Source organism: Myotis brandtii, unplaced genomic scaffold (assembly GCF_000412655.1).
Source record: "Myotis brandtii unplaced genomic scaffold, ASM41265v1 scaffold410, whole genome shotgun sequence".
Taxonomy (NCBI): Eukaryota; Metazoa; Chordata; class Mammalia; order Chiroptera; family Vespertilionidae; genus Myotis; species Myotis brandtii.
Window position 1 is genome coordinate 810,734 of NW_005365764.1, and position 23,138 is coordinate 833,871.

Consider the following 23,138-nt stretch of genomic DNA (forward strand, 5'->3'; position numbering starts at 1 on the left):
TTTGTGTCTGGTTTGATCACTGATGCATTCCCAGTGCCACAAAGAGTGCCTTGCACTTAATCCCTCATTAGATGCATTTTATTTTATTTTCATTGATTTCAGAGAGGAAGGGAGAGGGATAGAAATATCAGTGATGAGAATCATTGATTGGCTGCTTCCTGCAAGTCCCATGGGGAGCGAGTCCACGACCTGCGCATATGCCCTGACCGGGAATCGAACCCATGGCCTCTTGGTTCCTGGGTTGACACTCAACTGCTGAGCCACACCAGCTGGGCTATCAGTTATAATTTTTAATAACCAAATCAGATAAGACTTGCCTGCATCAGAGCTGTTATTTATGTAGTGATGTTTAAAATGTATTTAAAGACCTACATACAGTAAAGCAGTTGGGAGCTGCAGAGTGAGAAGGAAGCTAAGCAGTGGGAATCTGCTCCAAAAAGCCAGACGGTGACTACAAGTCAGACCCTTCATAAAATACTTTGAACTTTGTACTTGATAGTTTTACTGTGTATAAAACGTATACAGGAGAAGAAATATTAACCCAGTTGATTTCTAGTGTGATAAACTAACCTCTAGTTGGGAGTAACTTTTTTACAGCTAATACATATCAGCAGTAACTCATTGACTGCACTCTAATAATTTTTTTTAATGAGGTTTGTATTTTGGAATAATTCTAGATTTCTAAAACAGTATTAGAGTATAGGGAGTTTCTGCATACACTTGACCCAGTTCCCCTAACGTTAACATCTTACATAGCCACAGAAGACCTGTCCAAACTAAGACATTCCTATTAACTGCACTCCAGGCCTGATTTGGATTTCTCCAGTTCTCCACTAGCATCTCTTTCCTGTTCCAGGGTCCAGTCCAGGCCGGGGCACCACCCTGCACCTCTCTGGTTCCCTTTGGCTTTTTCAAAGACTGTATTTAAAGAACCACATGTAACCTCCCTTTTATTCTGCCTTTCCAACAGTGTTCTCTGATTTTAAGGACTTGATTGGCCAGATTTTAATGGAAGTGCTAATGATGTCCACTCAGACTAGAGATGAAAACCCGTTCGCCAGTCTGACAGCCACGTCACAGCCAATTGCCGCGGCAGCTCGGTCACCCGACAGAAATCTCACGCTAAATACTGGCTCGGTCCCCGGAACGAGTCCCATGTTCTGCGGTGTGGGCTCCTTCGGCGCCAGCTCTTTGTCTAGGTCAGTGCGGTTCTTTTTGCACAGTTAAGTGGTAGTAAAACGGCCACGAGCATGTAGGAGAAGGGAGCGTTCTTCCGGGGGCCTGTGCAGATTATAGCAGGTGTCATATTTGGGGGCTTGGATTTGGTCACTGCGGGAGGTGTTGTCCTTTCCAGGTTGGTCTCTTTGGCTTTCCATGGTTTGGCTTTTGGTAAACTAAAATTTAGAAATAAAATGGTACGTTATTCTTTGGCGAGAGGGCTTTAAAATAGAAGTATAATTTCTAGACCTTTACAGCAATTAGGCGATTCTTATTTAGGTATCTCAAAGATTCGTATACTTGAATGCTTAGAGATGGGAAGTGTGACTATACTGTTCTTTAAAAGCGTGATATTTTTTATTTTAATTCTTTATCTCAAGTTTTTCTCCCGTTTTCTCTTCTTTCCTCCTCTTCTCACCTAATTCAGCCTCTATGAAACTAGCCCCGCTCCCAGCGCGGGCTTCTGGAGCTCTGTGCCGGCCATGAGCCTGCCCTTTGCCTCCCCCTCCGGGGCGGCCAGCCCCGCGGCCGTGCCTTCCATTTCCCTCAGTGCTCATGGCCCGGCCCCCGGGACTGCGGCGGGAAGCCAGCCGCCATCACCATCGCTGCGGTATCGCCCCTACACTGTCACCCACCCCGGGGGCCCTTCAGCCTCTCCTGCCCCGAGGTCCCCAGGCCTCTCCCTTCCGTCTAGCTCCCCGAGCCTCCCCGCCCTCGCTAGTAGCCCTCAAGCCGTGCCGGCCAGCTCTTCCCGACAGAGGGCCGCCAGCACGGGGCCAGCCTTCCTGCCCGCCTCACCCAGTGCCCTGAGCAGACGCCCCTCCTCCCTCAGGACCTCTCCTAGGTATTTATTCAGCAGGAGAGCTGGCGGCATGCGTGCAGTGCAGGGAAACAGGTTAACACGTTTGGAAGGACTGTTGTGTGGCACTGACTCCAGCTACATGGGTTTTCTGTTGGGGTTATTAACCGTGTGTCTAACCAGTTGGTAGGCTCTTGCCCTGACTCCGTGCTTCTGCCCGGCTTTGGTAACAGAAAGCATGGGTGGCTCTGGTGTGGGCACCTTTGTTCCCTACCTTCCCCTCACCCTTTCTCTGTCCTGTAAAAAAAATAAAAGTAAGGAAGAAAAAGTAACTTAGTTTTTAAAATTGAATTCACATGTCACTCCTCATTACAAGAATTTCAGAGACTGTAGGCAGTTGGTATTTGAGAGTTGGGGATCACAGAACCACTTTTTGACTTTCATACTGTTGACACTTGTAGTTGAAATATAGTCAGACCAAGCGGTGGTGGGGGCAGAGCTGGGCCTGGTGTCCCTTAGCTCTGGTCACTGGACGGGACCAGCGTTCACGCCTTGACTCTGATTCCAGCTCCTAGACAGAGGTGGCCCCAGAGTTCCATTAACCCAGTGCCCCTCTCACAGGCCCCTGTGCATCTCTGTGGCTCAGGTGAATCACTTTCCTGCATGTCAGTAGAGAAAACTTCCAGCATAAGCTTTAATTAATCGGACAGCAAAAGCTTTCTCCCTCGCCCTAACCGGTTTGGCTCAGTGGATAGAGCGTCGGCCTGCAGACCGAAAGGTCCCAGGTTCGATTCCGGTCAAGGGCATGTACCTTGGTTGTGGGCATATCCCCAGTAGGAGGTGTGCAGGAGGCAGCTGATCGATGTGTCTCTCTCATCGATGTTTCTAACTCTCTATCCCTCTCCCTTCCTCTCTGTAAAAAATCAATAAAATATATTTAAAAAAAAAAAAAGCTTTCTTCCTCTTGTTTTTCCTCTGTTCCCTGATCACCTTTTTTGCTTTTGTTGTGGTAGTATGTACGACAGTCCTTTCTCCTTCCTCTTCCTCGCGCTTTCTGGGGACAGTAGTGATGATGATGATGAAGAAGAAGAAGATGATGGTGATGATGAAGGTGTTGGTGGTGGTGATGAGTTTTCTTGTGTCCAGTTTGGGTCCAGGTATCAGGAATGGAGTCTTACCCCTGCATGTGCATAGGTGCTTAGGAACTAACTCCCGTAAGCCCTGGTTAGGGGGCTGCTTTGAATCCCAACAGCATAGGGTCAGGCGAGCCCACTGGAGAGTGAAGATGTGAGCAGTTGCATGTCCTGAAATGCTAGGACCCTCTCGTGGGGTACAGGGCACATAGGAAAATTTTCATAGTTGTTGCCCGGTAAGTTTAGAGAAAACTTACATATAATCTTTTGTCAAAAACATGAATAACAGAGTAGAGATCAGTCACCATTAACTTCAGCCGCCCTAAGCTCTACAAATGAAGAACCCTGCACTTACCTGTTGCAAGGATATTCTTGTGAGCGAGCAGATGTAGCAACATGTGCTCTGAGAGGCATGTTTTCCTGCGCACAGCTGCATGGATGACTGCTCTTTAGGAACGGCAGAGGTGCTGGCGTGTTTGTGTGTGTGCGCGCTTGCGCGGGTCCTGCCCCGGCTCAGTCTGGGCAATCGGTTGATGGGCATACGGGGTCATTCTTCCACTGTAATTGTGAGTCTGCTTTCATGTCTAACCTCGATTTCACTGATCACCTCCTGACCTCAGTGAAGCTAGACTCTGCTTGTTTATTTATTAAAAAACTAGAGGCCTGGTGCACGAAATTCGTGCACAGGTAGGGTCCCTAGGCCTGGCTGGCCATCAGGGCCGATCTGTGGGGCGACCGGCGGGGCGATTGGGGGCCCCTGCTGGCACCCGCCTTGGTTGTCCTGGCGCTGCCCACTCACCAGCTCTGTCCCCCACCCCACTTGCTGGCCGGCCCTGCCCCCTGCCACCACTGCTGGTCTCCTTTCTCTGTGGGGTTACCAGCAGGGTGATTGGGGGTCCCCTGCTGGCATCCGCCTTGGCTGGTCCGAGGCCTGTGGGCTGGGGGCAGCTCCTGGGTTAAGTGTCTGCCCCCTGGTGGTCAGTGTGCATCATAGCGACTGGTCATTCCACTGGTCGTTCCACCATTCCATTGATTTTCATATTAGGCTTTTATTATATAGGATATGTTTTTATTGATATTTAGAGAGAGAGGAAGGGAGAAGGATAGAGAGATAGAAACATCGATGAGAGGAACATTATTGAACAGCTGCCTCCTGCAAGGCCCGTACTGGGGATCAAGCCCATAATCGAGGCATGTGCCCTGACCATGACCTCTTGGTTCTTGAGTCGACCCTCAACCCCTGAGCCAAACCAGCTGGGCTAGCCCCTGCTTGTTTAGACGGCCTTTGGAATGGCAGCAGAGGCCTAAACACAGTTCATTAATATTGCTGAGTGTTCCCTCCTGAAAAAGGCTACTTAGGTTGTCCAGGTGACTTTGAAAAAGAAAATACAACAATACCGTCTTTCTAACACTCTGACTCATTGTCTTATAATTTTGCTCTTAAATTGAAGTTTCCTCTGGGCTGAGTTGGTATTTGTGCCCAACACTGTTTAAAAATAACTCCAGGCTATAAATAGAGCCGGCAGTAGGAGTAGGTACACTTCATTACCTCTGACAGTGGGCAGAGGACTGAGCGTATAAAGGGAGAGGAACGGGGGCGCACGGTTGACTGCTGACTCAGGAAGGTTGATGTTTGTATTCGCTTGGACATTATGCCGCTCTTTCTCGAGTAAGCTTCCCAGCCGAAAAGGTGCCTTTTTCATGTAGGAAAATCCTGTTGCATGATCATAGTTATGCGGCAGGTATCCTCGTTAGGAATCAGTTTCCATGCATGATAAGTGCTTTGTTAGCTGTCTGTGAATTATCTGCGGGAGAATTCTCTCTCCCTGGCCTATTTAATCCCAGCTTTCTCTAACAAAGGTATCAGATGGTGTGCTGCTGTCACTAACACCTGTCTTTCTGGACTTACAACATCCCAGCTTTGTCTCAGATCTAGATCCTACACCTGCCAGGAGAAGTAAAACTCCGGGGTTGTGTAATAATAGCTGAGCACACTCACTGAGCATCACGTGCCAGCCACCATCAGTGCTGCATTCATTGCCACCGTAATCCGCCAGCAGCCCTCCTCCTTACTGTGAGAACTGGGCCACTGGGAGGGAGGCGAGTCACGTGACTAGGCCGTGCAGAGCCTGGGTCAGAGCCCCCGGGCTGCCTCTGGCGTGTCCATCTTCGTCCAATAGGACTGTGTTGTTCTCGTTCCTTACTGGTTCTTTTGCTGCCAAGAGCATCTACTCTGTTCTGCGCAAGAACATTTGACTCCGTGATTACAGAATCGCATCCCAGGCAGCAGGCACGCCCTTTGCTGGCTGTCAAAATGGAATCTGATCTATCCAGATTTTGGCACCTTAGAGGTTCCGAATAGATATAAAAAAGAAAATAAAAGGATGGGTAAAAAGACATAACTGATTAAACAGATAGAGAGGAACTTGAGAATGCTGGTAGGGCCAGAACCAGGAAGGGCCAAACCTTGTTAATGAAGCGCTCAGCAAATGGTTTTTCCTTTTCCCTCTCTAATTGATCATCTCCGAGTTTTATTTCCTTTGAAGGAAGATTTCAACACCCACTTCTTACATTCAAGATTAAGGTGAGGAAGGAATCGGCAGGGCTTATATCTGCCCCCCTCTGTGTGTCCTGTGGAGTTGATGTCATGCAAATCTTTTTGGAAGTAGTCTGGACATATGTTCCTATGTTCATATCTTCATTTCTTATAGTGGTGATGCTAAGGGTTAATTTAAAGAAGGTAGGACCATTCCTTCTGCAATGTTGTGTGGAGAGAGCTGTGTGAATTATAAGGAACCACTTCTCCCAGGAATGGAAATGAGTGAGGTGAGAGAATTGTCTTGTGATAAAGAACATAGGAGTTATTCTGAGGAAAGTTCTTCTCATTGTTTCCTAGGAAGTGGGTGACTAGAAAGAAATATTCCGGTTTTTGTTTTTTCACTGCTTAGATATTGCAATGAAGCAGGTCAAATCTTGAAAGTCATGAGCCTCTCTGAACAGGAAGAGAAAAATGACAAGGTAGTGAAAAAGTGACGTTTATTCTGATTTGTGCTGGCCGTCACTACTTGGAGATAAGACATGGAAATAGTCTAAAAGAAATGATTCTTTGTCAGTCCCAAGACCTTCCAGTGACTTCCCTCCTCACTCAGAGTAAAACCCAAAGCCTCTCACCCTGGTCTCCAAGCCTGCGCAGCTCACGTACACACACGTGCACAAATGCGCACATACAACACACACACGCCTCCTTTCTCACCTCATCTGCCTCCACCTGCCTCCCTCCTCCAGCTCCTACTCTCCATCCTGCTCTTGAACTCACTCAGCATATCTCCTCCTGCCTTAGGCCTTTGCACTTGGCTGGCTGCCCGACTCCCTCAGGTCTGTGTGTAAATGCCATCTTATCAGACTCTGTCCCTGACCCTGCTGTATTAGACGTGGTATAAAACACGCACATGTCCCGCCCCGCTCTGTCCTCCGTCCTCTGCTTTTCTTTTCCCCAGAGCTCTGCTGTATTTAGTCGTTACTGAGCATCTCTCCTGGAACGTAGGTGCCTAGGAACAGGTCTGCAGCTGTTTGACTCAGCGTGTTACCCCAGGGCCCACGGCAGGGCCTGGAAGCAGCAGGCACACTGCTTCCCTTGTTAGTGCATCGCTTAAAGCTACACCGTTCTGATTTTACGCTGCATTGAGAAAATAGAAAATTGCAGGACCTGCATGCAAAAAAAAAAAAAAAAGATATAAAATTGCAGGACCTGCATGCAAAAAAAAGGAAAGAAAATAGGAGGGTGATTGTTCCCCTTGGAGAAGAAAAGAAACTGCAATGGAATCTTTTTAAGATTGTTCCCCTGGAGAAGAAAAGAAACTGCAATGGAATCTTTTTAAGAAACAAGTTTTTAAAATAGGATTTAGTTTGCACAGATCTGAGGCATGTGTAATATCCCCAGGAATATTTTCATTGTGTTTTCAGAAGGATTCAGGTATTATGTGATTCCAGCATGTGAAGTAATTACATTATTAACTAGGACTGATGTAGTTTCAGAAAATGGCTCATATGTTTTCCCAGAGATACTCTTAGGACTTACATATGACACATTCCCGATGTCATATTTCATATGTCAGCAGTTATAAAACCACCATGAAATATAACAGCATTTTTAGGAAAAAACGAAAATACTTAAAACATTTAAAGGGTTTATCGATAGCATGAATTTATGCATATAAACTATCCACCACTTTCTCCTTTACTATCTGTCATTCAGAATTTGAGTCCAATTCTTTGACTGTGAATCTACATCTCCTTGTAAGTGACTTTTGACCTTTGACGCATATGCATAGCAAGTGTTGGCCGGACTGGCTCGTTTTCATACTTGTGATCATGGTCTACTTTAGTACCTTTAGGATTAAACCTACGCTTTTGAACTATATTGACCAACACTGGTCAATATACTCTACATATCCTATTTGGTTAAACCTTTTTTTTCTGGTTTGTTTCTTTTCTTCTTTTTTCTTTCTCTTCTCTTGAAATCAACTGGAGGTGTTGCTTGGTGCCTGACAGATGGTCACCAACAGACACCAACCTCCTAGCTTTGAAAACTCTACTATCTTCCCTTGCATTGCCTGGCACCTGACAGGCGGTCTCTACCTGCATTGTCACTCCTCATGCCTTAGTGCAACATTTGTGAAGATATTTCAGTTGGCTTCGAGGTGTTCAGATTTAGTCACAGTGGGATAGGTGTGCTGGCTGAGAGTGGAGTCTAGTGTCCGTGCATGCGCTGCCACCATCTGAGCAGGCCGGTGTCTCAGTGTCTCACAGGCGGGCCCACGCAGTGCGGGCACTGCCTCGACGGACTCCTTGCTGCTGGCAAGGACCCACCAACATCCAAGAAATATAAGGTGCTTTCCGCTCCAGAAATGTAAAAATTGAGAAATACAGGCTTAGGGCCAAGGCAATGTATGGTTTTAAATTTCCTTTTTAAACATGAGGAGTCTCTGTTTGCATTGTCATTTGCAAGAGCTGCTCAAAGGAAAGGTAACCTTAACGGTGCGTAGGCACAGCCTGTATTCGCACAGTTCATCTTGGGGACCTGTTGCCCTACCGTAGCCCCTGAGTGACTGACGTCAGAGGAGGAGGCAGGGATAGCAGGTGGGGGGAAGCTAAGGTGAACACAAACATCTCTTTTCCCCTTGCTGCTTTCGGGGACTCAGCACACTTCTTATATTTGTGGGTGGGTTTTTCTGTTTTGTTCTTACGGGTTTTTTCCTGTGCTTTGTTACAGTACCCATCCTTCTGTTGTCAGGCCAGTGAACAGATATCAGATCCTGCCCTTAATTCATGAAGAGTGCCCCAAAATGAATAGATAAGAAGACACAAAAGTTAATTGTGTGTTGTTTTTTTTAGGGTTCCCATGCTGGCTTGCCCATCTTTGTCCTGGCTTTGTCCAGGTGCTCTGTGGGTGCTAGTTACCTGTCAGGAGGGCCTTGGCTGCCTGGTGCCTTTGCCTGCCTCTCCGCCTTGACTCCTCCCTCCCTTCTCTATCACACCTATAGTAAGGCCTATGTTGTAGGAATTCAAATTTACTGGAAGCTTTGGATATAAAACTGGCTTGTTTTCATATTTTTGATTGAAATACTTTAATGGCATTTGAAGGTCAGTTATATTTTTCTAAAAGCTAAGGTTGATTATGTCTATGTTCCAAAATTAGTTTTGTGTATCTACCCGTCTGTGTACGTAACATGTTGTTAATGTGTCAGTTCCTTTTGCTTTTTAATTTCTAGCCTTTGTTGGCCCACGTTGAAGTAGGAATGGGTCTCTCAGGTTCCTGATATTCTTCCCATCCTTTATCATCTTTCACATGTAACTTTTTGGGTAAGCTTATGTTTTCTCATTTCATCTTCATTTCAAAATTCCCGGCCTCTTCCTATGCCATGATTAATCTGTCTCCTCTGTGCAAATCAAATCAATCGGTGAGTTAACATCAGATTGGGCATATGACCTAATGCTCTAAACTGGAGTTCCCTCACACCTAACCCTGTGGTGATGTTTGGCTTTGGCCTAGAGAACAGTGATACTGATGATAACAATGCCTCACACAGTCTCCTGCTTTCGTCTACAAAGCACTTCACGTGATTTTGTTTAACCCTCGCTGCACATAAGATGAGGTTTGGGTTCAGGTGACAGGTAAGCTGTAGGCTGGGAAGAGACCCCAGGTTGGGACTCTCCCCGAGCAAGGGTTTGATTTTGTTCTTACTGTGCTGCTTTGCCTTTTTCACTGAGAGCTTTGGAAAATTTGTGTTGATAACCAACATTTTCATGTCTCCTAACTGGACAGTTTTCCTAAGCTCTGGCCCTGTTGCCAAATGCTAGCTGAAGGCTTTGAGATCCACGCTAGGAGTTAGGAGGAGGAGGGGTGTTTTGCTATCCTGTCAGCGATAGCTTAGTGTGCTCTAACCCCCGTGTCTGCCCGAGCGATGCTGCCCGCTTGGCTTAGGTACGTGTGGCCTCCCTTCAGGTGCCTCGCCATGCTTAGGCCTCTTGGTTTTGCAAGTTGCCCTTCCCAACAAGATAAGATGTTGGGTTTCTGGTCAGACTTCTTAAGTCAAAATAAAATGTTTATTAGAAATGACTATGGGTGGCCTTGGAGCAGGGGGATGAGCAGTCAGCTCCAGCCTTGGCTGCATGGGGCCTGCGTTCTGGCCCGGGGCAGGGGTCCCAACAGGCTTTCTGCTGCAGAAGTGCAAACTGTCTAAAACAATGTGCTGAGGAGAGGTGTGAACCATCACTTTCTCTTCTCTTCTCCAAAGTTTTGGAGCCTGTGGTGGGGCAAGTTCTTGGGATTCCTACAGTGACCATTTCGCCATTGAGACCTGCAAGGAGACAGATATGCTGAACTACCTCATCGAGTGTTTTGACCGAGTTGGAATAGAGGAAAAAAAAGCACCAAAGGTAATAAGAAATAGATTCATCTAAAAGAGCCCACAGAGCCTGGTCATTTGTTTGATAAATAATAGTTTCCACCCCCTACTTAGCATTCATTTATTTATTCATGAAGTGTTATTGAGCATGTACTACGTGCCAGGCACTATTCCAGGAGCTCGGGATATGAACAAAACAGACGAAGATCCCTGCCCTCATAGAACTCACATCCCAGCAGAGGGAAGAAGTGACAGGGCCAAGGGCCATTGCTACCAACAGCTTACATGGCCCTAGTAATTTCTAATAGTCTCTCATAATCATAATCATAATAAACAACATTTATGTAGCCCGTAGACTGGCAGGTGCTGTGCTGGGCCTGCATTAGTTCAGATTCCCAGTTCAGTTAGCCTGGTGTAATCCAGTGTAAGATGCATACTATTTTTAATGTTGTATGAATAAGCAAATGAACCTTGGAGAGATTAAGTAATTGTCCAGAATCACTTACATAATAAGTTGCAAAACTGCATTTAAACTTAGGAAGCTATATTTTTTCTCTTATTTTGTGCTGAATTCATTATTATTTCATTTTATTCCTACTTCATTTTCTAGTTCTAGTTTTCCATTAGAAACTAATCTGGTTGTCCACCTGTTAGTTTCATATGTCTGCAGGGCCTCTGGGGTTTGTTGCTCTTAACCTTAGCAAAGCAGAGCGAGTGGGCACATGTCTGAGATTCCTGAGTGGTCGCCTCCAGCCTCCACTTCTTTCTTCTCCAACTGTAGATTTCAGCAGAAGCAGTGACCGGGGGTGATACAGTTACTCTGGCTTGTTCAATGTTAATTAAGGAAGAGCAAAGCATGCCATTTTCTGGAGTTCCGTCTCTTCTGAATATTGTCAGTTTTCAACAGTCTGGAGTTATTTTGTTTGTCTTTTCTTTTCAGATGTGCAGCCAGCCAGCGGTCAGCCAGCTTCTGAGCAACATCCGCTCACAGTGCATATCCCACACTGCGTTAGTACTGCAAGGCTCCCTCACCCAGCCCAGGTAGGAGAAACTGAGATTGCTTGATGTTAGCAGGGGAAGTCTAGCCACTGCTCATCTTTAATTGGATAAAGCATAAACCAATAAGTGAAAGAGGTGAATTTTTAAAAATATATTTTTTGTTGATTTCAGAGAGGAAGGGAGAGAGAGATAGAAACATCAATGATGAGAGAGAATTATTGATTGGCTACCTCCTGCAGGCCCCTCCGTGGGGGATCGAGCCTGCAACCCGGGCATATGCCCTGACCAGGAATCGAACCGTGACCTCCTGATTCATAGGTCTATGTTCAATCGCTGAGCCACACTGGCCAGGGCTAATCTCTCAGTTTTTAGACAGAAAGGAATTTATTTATGACTAGAGGCCGGGTGCATAAAATTCGTGCACGGGTGTGTGTGTGTGTCCCTCAGCCCAGCCTGCGCTCTCTTGCAATCCAGGACCTCTTGGGTAGGGTCCCTAGGCCTGGCCGGCAATCAGGGCCTATCGGGGCTTTCCTTCCCCTGGCTGCCGGCAGCTGGCCCTGCCTCCGCCGCTGCCACTGCTTGCCATCTGTGTGGCACTGCTCCTCCCACCCCACCGTGGGTCGCCTCCCTCTGTGGACGACAGGCGTGCAGTGCAATCACTTGGCTGGCCTGGGCCTCCCTCTGCAGGGCGATCGTGGGGCGATGGCGGGCCTCCCCCTCCCCCCTCCCAATCACATCATACCTGCGTTGGCTGGCCTGGCGTCAGTGCGTGTCATAGCGTGGTTGTCTGGAAGGTCGTTCTGCTGTTCGGTCATTTGGTTGATTTGCATATTATGCCTTTATTATAATAGATAAGAAGAGTGATCTTTTACCTAAACTACCTATGTCCTGTAGAATATTTGGGAGATTTCAAGTTTGACATTTGGCTGGCAGTTGCTGCTGACATGGCCTTCCATGTGTTCTGTATTATGTGGTAATTGGTTGACTCATCGCAGTTACTGACTCTCCTGGTCCGCAGGTCCATGCAGCAGCCATCCTTCCTGGTGCCGTACATGCTGTGTAGGAACCTGCCCTACGGCTTCATTCAAGAGCTAGTGAGAACCACTCACCAGGATGAAGAAGTGTTCAAGCAGGTAAGGTTTCGGGAATTTGCTACCAAAACTTTTAGCTTAGGAGTTTCTGTGACGAGGCTGGTTTTTAAATGCACCATATATTGAAACTCTGTTCCTGAATTTTATTATGCACGTGTTATCTGCTCAGAAAGGAGACCGACCTGAGATCCCTTTCTTAGGGAAATCAGATTGACAGCTGCATTGTTCAAATCAGGTGCCATTTCAACTAATCAATGAGGCAGGAATATTCTAAATAGGATTCGTGCTAAGTGCTTTGGGAAATAAGAAGAAATATAAGGGTGTGCCCCTGTTTAAGGAGCTTTTAACACAGGAATACCAAGAGATAGCATCAGGCTCACTGTGCATTTGATGAGTAGTGTTGAAAATTAGCTCTCCGTGTTTACAAAAAGGCGATTAATAAATTAATGACCAAATTAGGGCAGTGGCAGTTTGCACACCACATAAAATCTTTCTCTTCCTACCAGTAATCTGGGGGTGATGTCTCATATCTTACTGATTACTTCATTCATTAACTATTCATTCATTTTTGATACCTCATTGTGTAAAGTCAAGTGAAAATGCAGATATGCAACATTTAATAATAAAGCTTAATAATAATAATAACTAATAAGCTCAGGCTTGCAGGGTTTTTTTAGCATTGCCTTTTGGTTGCTGCTTTATGGCTTGTCTTACAAAGTACACTCTTTGGTCCTAACCGGTTTGGCTCAGTGGATAGAGCATCAGCCTGCAGACGGAAGGGTCCCAGGTTCGATTCCAGTCAAAGGGCACGTGCCTGGGTTGCCAGCTGGATCCCCAGTGGGGGGCAGCAGGAGGCAGCCAATCAATGATTCTCATCATTAGTGTTTCTATCTCTCCCTCTCCCTTCCTCTCTGAAATCAATTTTTTAAAAATTAAAAAAAAAGTACGCACTTTGCCACAGCCACTTTCACACAAGCTACTTCCTTCCCTTCATGAAAGGATTTTTATGACATTTTCTCTCAGTTTGTTGTATGATTATTTCTTTTTTGTGTGACTAGGAAGAATAACAGAGGCAAGCTATGCTTGATATGATTCCTATTAAACTGTTTTTATACTTAATACTAGAGACCCGGTGCACGAATTTGTGCATGGGTGGGTCCGGATGGCTGCCCTGATCAGGGTGTAGGGGGGTGGGGGTGGCGGGCAGCCCCACCCCCTGGTCAAACTTCCAGTAGAGGAGATAATTTGCATATTGGCCTTTTATTATATAGGAGGATTACTTATAGCTATATCTTTTTAATGATTTCAGAGAGGAAGGGAGAGGGAGAGAGAGAAACATCAATTATAATTATAAGAGATTATCATTGGTTGGCTGCCTCCTGCCTGCCCCACACTGGGGACAGAGCCCGCAAACCGGGCATGTATCCTGACAGGGAATCGAACTGTGACCTCCTGGTTTATAGGTTGATGCCCAACCACTGAGCCACACCAGCCAGGCTATAGCTATTCATTTTAATGTCTTTGAATTCTCAGAAATTGTGTCTTTAAAATTCAGGAGTGAAACTCCCAGTTAGCGTTGCATACTCTGTCTGGATCCATGTGCTGCTTCTCTTACCTGATGGTCTCGTTGACATAGGGGAATAGTTAAGGCATCAGAGTGAGCTTTTCTTCTCTAGAGAGATGAGTGAACGCTGATGAAAATAAGTAACTGTCTTGAAAGGTGATACATTGTGTTATATGTGTAACTGCTTTAACTGGAATACTTGCATTAAAAAAGACATCATTTGAGGGACCCAGAGTAGCTTCAACTAAATAATCATCCCAATGATCAGCTGAAAGGAGTATGTTGTGCCTGTTTTATTGCACAGAGGCTATGAAATGACCTCTTTGTTTTTATACAATTGAGGTGAAATTCACATAGCAAGGGTACCCATTTTGAAGTGTACAGTCCAGTGGCATCTAGTATATTCACAATGTGTCAACCACCGCAGGCCTGCTTTTTTTAAAAAATATATTTTTATTGATTTTTTACAGAGAGGAAGGGAGAGGGATAGAGAGTTAGAAACATCAATGAGAGAGAAACATCGATCAGCTGTCTCCTGCACACTTCCCACTGGGGATGTGCCCGCAACCAAGGTACATGCCCTTGACCGGAATCGAACCTGGGACCTTTCAGTCCGCAGGCTGATGCTCTATCCACTGAGCCAAACCAGTCAGGGCCAGCCCGCTTAATTTTAATCACAGGATTCTGATGCCTTATCTGCCACTTAGTCTTAAACAAGGCTTGTCTCTCCTTAGGTATCACCACATGTCTTTTCTAGAAAGGATGAGTAAAACAGAGTTGCTGAACTGAAAAACAAGTTACCTTCCTGTCTTCTTTAAATTATTAAATCTTTTGACTGAAATGTAAATATTTGTGATATTCACAGATAAATAAAGATATCAGAAATAAATTGTTGCTAGAATTTAAGCTTGGAGATGAACACCTGTAGCATTTTTTATCATTGCTGGGAGCTATTTATATGAATATGTAAGTCACACAGATAGTATAACACTTGCCTATTTGAAAAATAAGCTTAGCAATATTGTCTTGGTTGTTATAACACAAACTCTACTTACAAAAGAGGAAAGCTCTATTAGAGAGAGTAATGATGCTTTACTTGATAGCATTCCTGAAAACGGTGCTCAGAGATTACTTTAGATGACCAGTTAAGAAATTTATTTTTGGTGATTCTGGAACTTCTGTTTGTTTGTTTTCTTGCTTGCAGTTTTGGCGTTCCCCATCTAAGCACTTCCTCTCCATTTTTAGCTCTTACGCAAGCACATTACTTCCACCCCGATTGCTCATTTGCAAAACTAGAATGATTGCTTCCAGAGCTGTGTTGATACCTCCGGATGCCGTAAGGCCCGGGTAGTCCAGGGCACCTTTCTGTAACACTGTGCTTCCTAAACCATGAAGGTGCTCAGTACAATGGAAGGAGGTTAGTAGGAAAGGGAATTTCTCAGGTTTCCCAGTGGCTTCATAGAACTCCCTTTTCCAACATGTTGGCATTCAGATTGTTAGCCGTTGGTTACGACTTTTCTACCTTAATGGCATTAGAAGTCTCGAATCCCTACCAAATCCCCAGATGTATTGATGAATGAGTGCATTGTGACATTCAAAGTCATGTGTGCTGTGCTCATCTGGCAGCGTTTGTGTGCCCTGGCATTAGTGGTAAACTTGTAAAAGGACATGGGAGTGCCCTGCAGCTCTGACAGCAGGCTATTGTGTATGTGGAGGGAAGACATTCTGATAAAGTTGTCTTTTTCAATTTTAACGTTTATCAGCTATCTCTTTGTTCTACGTATTTAAGGTTAATCCTATGTAATAAAAGGCTAATATGCTAATTGTTCCTTCGGGAGTTTGACCGACCGGAGTTCAACGCTCGCTATGACGTGCACTGACCACCAGGGGGCAGCACGGAATGTAGGAAGGCTCCGGCCGGCAGCCGAAAGGCCCCAATAGGCCTTGATCGCCTGTCAGGCCTAGGGACCCTACCCGTGCATGAATTTTATGCACCGGGCCTCTAGTGTAATAATAATATCCATTATTGGTCTGTTTTTCTTGTTCTCTTCAAAATACAGGGAAAGATGGAAGGAATTAGATGGAGGTGGGAGGTGAAAAGCATTTCTTAACACCATTGATGGAGGTGAGATGGTATTAGAACATGTAGTCCAGTTTCTTTACAGATTATGGGTGCTTGATGATCAGAAACATGTGTTCTGAGTTGTGTAGAATTGAGCTGATTAAAGCAGGGACCCCTGGAGGGTCTATATCAGGCTCCGGATTCCTGAGTTTCTGTGGAACCCCGGGGAGTCCTGCCAGGGTGTTAGGGTTCTCCGTGTGCTGTTGCTTCTGGACAGTTCGGCTGCATTACTTTGTGGCTGGGCGTGAAGGACAGCAGCACCCTGGCTGGGTCTGGACTCCCTTATATGCAAACAGCTTTTCCTTGGGGATGCGGGAGACGCCTGTGCATTCAGATCCGCACTTTATTTACGATGCCTCCCGTTCTTAAATTTCCTTAAACTTATATTTCTCATTTTGTTTTGTTTTGTTTTCTTACAGATCTTTATCCCCATTTTGCAAGGCCTGGCGCTTGCTGCCAAAGAGTGCTCCCTTGAGAGTGACTACTTTAAATACCCCCTCATGGTAAAGCTGCTTCTTTCTTATAACCCATTCACTAGCTGTTTTCTCCCAGGTTATGTTAACATACACTTTTCTTTCAGGTCCACGATCAACCTTGTTTTCAAATTTAAAACATGAAATCATTGTGTGGCCATGCAGAGTGTGTGGCGTGCAGTGGGATGGGTCAGCGAAGACAGTTAGCAGCCCAGTACCCATCCCACCCATCGAGGCCTAGGCAGTCAGTGATCAGTCATTAAAGTGCCCCCCGCTCATTGGATAGCTTATGAGAACGATCATTATTGGTGGTATCCTTCTGATTCTCCCAGCAGTGAGCATGCCATACTATTTGGGATGAAATTTAGCTTTAAAAAAATTACAAATGCAAATAAAAGGTTAGGCTATTCTAAGAAAAGTATACAGCTTTATCATTTATGTAGTGACTTTGTACAGAAGTTCTAAGAGTAATTTTCTTGTTCACCTTCCATTTCCTGGGGCTGTACACTTCAAGCTTTACTTGAACATGGAAAACACGGATCTACTTAGCTCAGCAGAAATTGTGGACGAACGTTTCAGCTAGATTCTCATCAAGGACCTTGACTGTGATAAAAATATTGGAACCAGAAACAAAATAACAGGCTCTTTCTTCTCTGAATTTACTTCTTTGAAATTTTAGGAGAAAAATACTTTGAAGTACTACTGAATATTTTTTATTCTAGAAATATGAAGGGAAATATCAAAATAATTCATTAACTCTGTGTATAAATACAGCCTTCCATAAATTGAGGTCTTGGTTAAATAGCTATTTTTTACCGCATTTGTTCCATTTAATCATTATACAGACTTAATGTTTATATCTCACAATTAACTTGTTAGTTACTGAGGACCCGGTCTGTGCCAGACCCTGGGGATGCAGGAGCCCACTAGACAAGGGACCAGCTCTCTGCAGGGTGCTCGCAGTCTGCTGCAAAAACCAGACCCCAGCAACACAGTCAGCAAAGTGCACGGGATAAATGCTAGCACAGAGGCGTGCACAAAGGGTACGCTTACCTCCTAAAAACCCCAACCCGAGCTCACAGGCAGGTTAAAGACCCTGCTGGGAACCGGAACTCTTGTTTTAAAGGTCATTTTTGCCTGGATTTGTACAGGGCTCTTCAACACACATGCTTTTCAGGCTCCTGACAAAAGTCATTCATCCTTATGCTCTGCTCTGTGTGTGGCAGATAAAAGGAAGCGGAATAAGCTGATGGTTTGAACTCAGTGGTGAAGTATTTCGGTGCACATGACTTACCACCATATTCTGTAAATATTCCTTCCTGGAATCACTGACTTTCCTATGGTGGTTTGACTCAGTGAGGAGCTTTTAGTGTCAGATATCAACAAAAGACAAAGGCCTTCATTATGATAGACAATCAGTTTATTTTGTACCATTATTGGTGCTTGTACAGCAGTGAGTGTGCATTTTGGGAAAGGACAGTGGTGAGAGGCAGGCAGAGGAAGTCTCCTGGAGCCAAAACCAGAAACTGATTATTCTCTAGGTCAGTGGATCCCAACTCTGCCCTACCTTCGACTCACCTGGGGACCTTTACAAAATCCTGATGCCCGGCTCCCAGGCACTGTAATTGAATTCATCTCGTGCGTGGTGAGGCTGTGGCCTGGCATTGGGATTTCTGACACTTCTCAGGAGATCCCAAAGTGCAGCAAAGTTGGGGAACCCTGAACTGAGCAGCAAGAATACTCCCTTCTCGGTGGTGCACTGAGCCTGGGCTTCTCAAAGACATGTCGGTGCACCGTGTCCACATTGCAGAGAGAAGTAAGCCCACTGTTCACATGGCATTTGATTGGCTTACAGTGGCTGTGTTAGTGCTGCTTGTTCCTAAAAAAACACTTTTCATGATTCTCTAATATGAGAATGATTGACACTCAGAAGGAAAATGTTGGAGTTCTCAAAAATACCAGAGATCATGAAACCAAGGAATACTTTTAAATATGTTCTGGATTTGATAGCTTATTAAATTATAATTCTTTATAGTTCTGTTTAGCACTGGCAAGATTACCCATCTACAGTTCATGAAGCATATCTTTTTGACATGGAAAAAAAGTTATTTCAAAAATATATATACACATTTATCTCTGTGTATATGCACAAAAATATGTCTGGAAAGCTGTTAACTAAAATATCAATAGAGGTTGTCCCTTGGTGTAAGGTTTGAGTGACTTTTAGCTTCATTTTATATTTCTGTTTTATGTTAAGTGTTTTACAGGGCGATGTATTGCTGAGTCAGGGAAGCAGTGAAGCTGTTAGGGTTGGGAGGGATACATGCGCAGTTAGAGCAGCAGTTAGAGCTATTCTTCGGTGTTCACTTTGCGGTCTGATGAAATATGTTTAAACGACTCTCTGATCTGATTTCCAGGCTTTGGGTGAGCTCTGCGAAACCAAGTTTGGGAAGACACACCCCGTGTGCAATTTGGTAAGTGCCTCCCTGATGGGCTTGCACACTTGGAGTGAGCATATAACTCAGAAGGTGTTCCTCAGTGCATCATGGGAGCTGTCCGCCGTAGGGCATTTAGATCTAGACATAGGTAGCATGTGTGGGTGGCTCTGGATTCTTAAATTGATGTCATATACCATTTCCTAGGATGAAGCTGTTGACCTTCTTTAGTGATTTTTAAAATTTTGGGTTAGTATTATACATCTAGAATAACACATCTAGAATAACAAGTCCTAGGGAAGAATTGACTTGAATCCTTTTGCAGTATAAGAAGAGTTCATGTGCACTCCATCGCAGAGTTTCTGAAACATCAAACTTAGAAGTATGTCCATAAAAACTTAGAAGTGTATCTTATAAAAGTATGGAGGAGCTGGAGGCTTTCCTCCATCCGAGATGAGAAAACACCAGCAGGGGGAAGCGAGCACACGTGGGAGCCTGTGTTTTGGGATGTTAATGTCCACATTGTGCTGGTGGCTCAGGACCCGCTGCGGAGGTCGGCTGTTGGGAACTGTCCATGACTGTTTTACCTCCCTTGCCGAGACAGCCGCTTCATCTGCCCCTTTCATTTCTGCACAGGTTGCTTCCTTGCCGTTGTGGTTGCCTAAGTCCCTCAGCCCTGGGTCTGGGCGGGAGCTGCAGAGACTCTCCTATTTGGGGTCTTTTTTTAGCTTCTCAGTCTTCGCAGAAGATGATGTAAGTATAGTGGCCATTTGCACCTTTGCTCTTGTGTTCAGATTCCTTCCCAAATGTATAATATATGTCGATTGAATTTGTTTCTTTTCTTTCCAGGCTAAAGTGGTTGAAAAATATTTCTCAGGGCCTGCTATTACCCTGGAAAATACTCGCGTGGTTAGCCAATCATTGCAGCATTACTTGGAGCTGGGAAGGGTAGGTGTTCAGAAAATGAACTCGGGGGATGAATAAAAGACGGTAGACGAGTAACAGATGGCTTGAACGGTAACTTCAGCAAGAATGCTACGCGCCCTCGGTAGGAGGCATCGCTGGGCACGGGTCCTGAGTTTAGTGGCCAGGCTTTCTCCAACTTGCTCTTAGGCATTTAAAACATGGGGTGAGTGAGCGCTGTTAGTTTAACTCGCTGGTCCCAAATGTAGTTTATATGGCTTCAGTTCTCAAAAAAAGCAGCAAAATTATAGGCTAATTATAGTGTCATTAAGGTAATTGTGATCCTCTCCTGGAAAGGAAATGGCAAAGGCTATTTTATTAAAACTGTAACTACTTCCTTCTCCACTCCACATCCCCTTCCATGCTAATGCTGTCAACACAGTTGAGTGTGGGCTTGTCGTCTGCTCTTCCTGTCGCCAGCTTCTCGCAGTCAGAGGAAGTGGGGAGGAGACAAGATGGGGAGGGAGCTAGCTGTCCTTAAGTCCAAAGGAATAGTTTTTAAAGTAAAGCTTTAATTTTTTTCTTTGTTTTTAAAATAAATTTCAGCAAGAGCTTTTCAAGATTCTGCATAGTATTCTGTTAAATGGTGAAACCCGGGAGGCTGCCCTTGGTTACATGGCAGCTGTCGTCAATGCCAATATGAAAAAAGCACAGATGCAGGTAGGACCCCTAAAGGCTCCTTTTAATGCTTCGTTAATTCATTCCTCTAACTCCTCTGTTCATTCAGCGCTGACCCGACACTGTCCTAGGAGATGGAGATGCGTGTTGAACAAGATGGAGACACTTCCTGCTTCTGTGCAGCGGGTGTCCTGTAGGGTAAATGAGTGAACGCACAGACATGGTTTCAGCAGCCATAGCTCCTAGGAAGCAAAGACCGCAAGGTACCGCCCTGGAGAGTGACGGTGGAGGTTCCAGAAAGAAGCTGTGGGTGAATTTTGTCTGAGTGGCGGAAAGGCCCCTCTAAGGAGGTGGCATTTGATCAGAGACCTGACTGATAGAAAGAACCAGCCATTGCAAGGCCGGGGAAAGGGCTCTCTAGGCAGGCGTAAGGCACTAAGGTTGGAATGGACTAGCTTTGGAGCAAGCCCACATGCCGGCCTTTGTAGCTGGAGGACCGTGAACAGGAAGTGAAGGGTGGGTGGTGCGTTAGGAGGGTGGTCAGAGGCTCCATCAGTTTGCTCAGGGAGGAACCGTCTGAATCCGTGCAGAGAAGGGACTAAAGTGGGCGGGAGCCGGAGCAGACCTGAGACCAGCCCTATGTGGAGGCTACTGGCGTGGACTGTTTTGCCAGAGCAGAAAAGCTACAAGGCCATCCACCCTGTATTAGTAATGAATGATGTGACGTTTCTACTCAAGATGGAAAAAGTATAGATCAAAGCTTGGACCTTGCACGAGACTGCCTGGATTCGCCATTGGGGTTCCGGCGTTTGCTAACAGTGGGACCTTAGGCAGTTACTTCTGTTTCTCCGTTTCCTCATTGCTGAATGGGGATGATAAACACTGAACGTGTGTATTTCCTCTCCGTAAAGTTGGTGGAATAGTGAGCACTACATAGTGAGCACTCCGCGTTGTCACTGTCGCTGTTACAATTGTTCTGTTACTAGTGAGGACCGTGCCAATGCTGTCGGCTAGAGAGACTGTCAGGCGGGGCCGTGACACTAGTTGTTCTCATGCTCTTGGGAATGAAGAGGAAGGCAGCGGTGTGTAGTGTGTTGCTTGCTGATTGTGAGGGTCTTAGCCAATCACTTAATTCTCTGAATCTTAGTTTTCTTCTCTGGAAAATGGGAATAATAGTATAACTGCCTTCTATGGGCTATAGTGAAGATTCGGTGAGAGAACGTATGAAATGCTTCACAATGATGAACACTCAACAAGTGGTACCTGCTAAAGAGTGACAGTGGTGACGTGATACGTGTGTCCTATCACTGACCGTTTGGTGCTCTAGCTCAGTGGTCGCCAACCTTTCGGACTTCACGGACCATCAGTGGTCCGCTGACCACCGGTTGGCGACTGCTGCTCTAGCTGGTTTGGCCAGTGGTTAGAGCATTTGCCTGTGGATGGAAGGGTCTCAGGTTCAATTCCCAGTCAAGGGCATGTACCTGGGTTGCAGGCTCGATCCCTAGCCCGGGGTTGAGGCATGTGCGGGAGGCAACCAATCAGTGTGTCTCTCTCACATCGATGTTTCTCCCTCTCCCCCTTCTCTCTCCCTTCCACTCTCTCTAAAAATCAATGGAAACATATCCTCTGGTGAGGATTTAAAAATATATTTTTTTCTTAAGAAAAAAAGGAAAAAAAAGATGCATGTTTGGTCAGCATTTCTATTCAGTCATTATTCTAAGTACTTCCTTTCATGTTTCACAGACAGATGACAGATTGGTTTCTACAGATGGATTTATGCTGAATTTTCTCTGGGTGCTGCAGCAGCTAAGTACAAAGATCAAGTTAGAGACGGTAGACCCCACGTATATATTCCACCCGAGGTGTCGGATCACTCTGCCCACCGATGAGACCAGAGTGAACGCCACGATGGAGGATGTGAAGGACTGGCTGGCGGAACTCTGTGAGTGATGTGTTCATTATCAGGTCGTTGAAAAGCTGCCCTTCTATTTTTTTAATTAAAAAACAATAGGTATGCATCTGTCATCAGCAGGATGCAGTGGCACCCAGAGCGTCACCCCACAGCTTGGATTTGACACCAGTACAGCGTCCCTGTCCGTCGCCTCCTGCCCCCACCTCCTTGCTCCCTCCGGTCCTTGCTCCTGTCCTCCAGGGACAGTTTTCACTGACTCCTCACCCTACAGCAGTGACGTCAGACCCCGGATTCACGAAGCGGGGGGCAGAGCAGGGAGCGTGTCTGAGGACTCGATTGTGGTCTTGCCCAATCAGGCAGCATTACTGATATTTACCATTAATGACACTGTTTTAGGGCCAGGTTTTATTGGCCAGTACAGAGCTGTTTCAGAGTCATGGGAGATTTTAACCAAAACAAAGAGATTCAGTGTGCCTTCTCTTTGACTATCCCATATATTCTATAGGAAATTCTCTATGTGTAGGCTTATGGGCTGATCAGGAAAAGAACTTTAATATCTTAATAGTAACTCTGTTGTTTTCTAGTTAAATATGAGGAGACTGAGCTTCCAAAAGGTGCCACGCTCGCCTCGCCCGTTCAGCACGTGGCGCTGCTGCTCGGTTCTGTGCGCGAGTCCAGGGCGCTCTGCTCTGCCACGCAGCCTGGTCTGTGTTCATCCTTCCTGGTGGTTAGTTGGGTTGCAGTTTCTCATGTTTGTCAGCAGTGAAGGAGGCAGTGTAATTTTTTATGAAATTTCTGTTTCACTCAGGAGACCTGATTTCAGATAAGCCAGGCAGACTTCAGAATTAAGATGTGGGCTCTGGCCCTAGCCAGTTTTGCTCAGTGGATAGAGCATCAGCCTGC

The 23,138-nt window shown here is 45.6% G+C and overlaps 1 protein-coding gene across 4 annotated transcripts in view; it reads left to right on the forward strand.

Moving 5' to 3' along the window:
• UBE4B (ubiquitination factor E4B) overlaps positions 1-23,138 on the forward strand; it is an 89,429-nt gene that overhangs the window by 42,891 nt on the left and 23,400 nt on the right. For 3 of the 4 annotated variants that reach the window (XM_005873411.2, XM_014545469.1, XM_014545470.1), the window contains 10 exons: positions 971-1,199; positions 9,948-10,089; positions 10,999-11,099; positions 12,076-12,190; positions 16,254-16,337; positions 18,725-18,781; positions 19,379-19,495; positions 19,592-19,690; positions 20,252-20,365; positions 22,067-22,265. In XM_005873411.2, the coding sequence (XP_005873473.1) occupies positions 971-1,199; positions 9,948-10,089; positions 10,999-11,099; positions 12,076-12,190; positions 16,254-16,337; positions 18,725-18,781; positions 19,379-19,495; positions 19,592-19,690; positions 20,252-20,365; positions 22,067-22,265 (1,257 nt within the window). Of the gene's footprint in view, positions 1-970; positions 1,200-1,645; positions 2,063-9,947; positions 10,090-10,998; positions 11,100-12,075; positions 12,191-16,253; positions 16,338-18,724; positions 18,782-19,378; positions 19,496-19,591; positions 19,691-20,251; positions 20,366-22,066; positions 22,266-23,138 lie in introns of all 4 variants that reach the window. The other variant, XM_014545471.1, reaches the window with a different exon arrangement.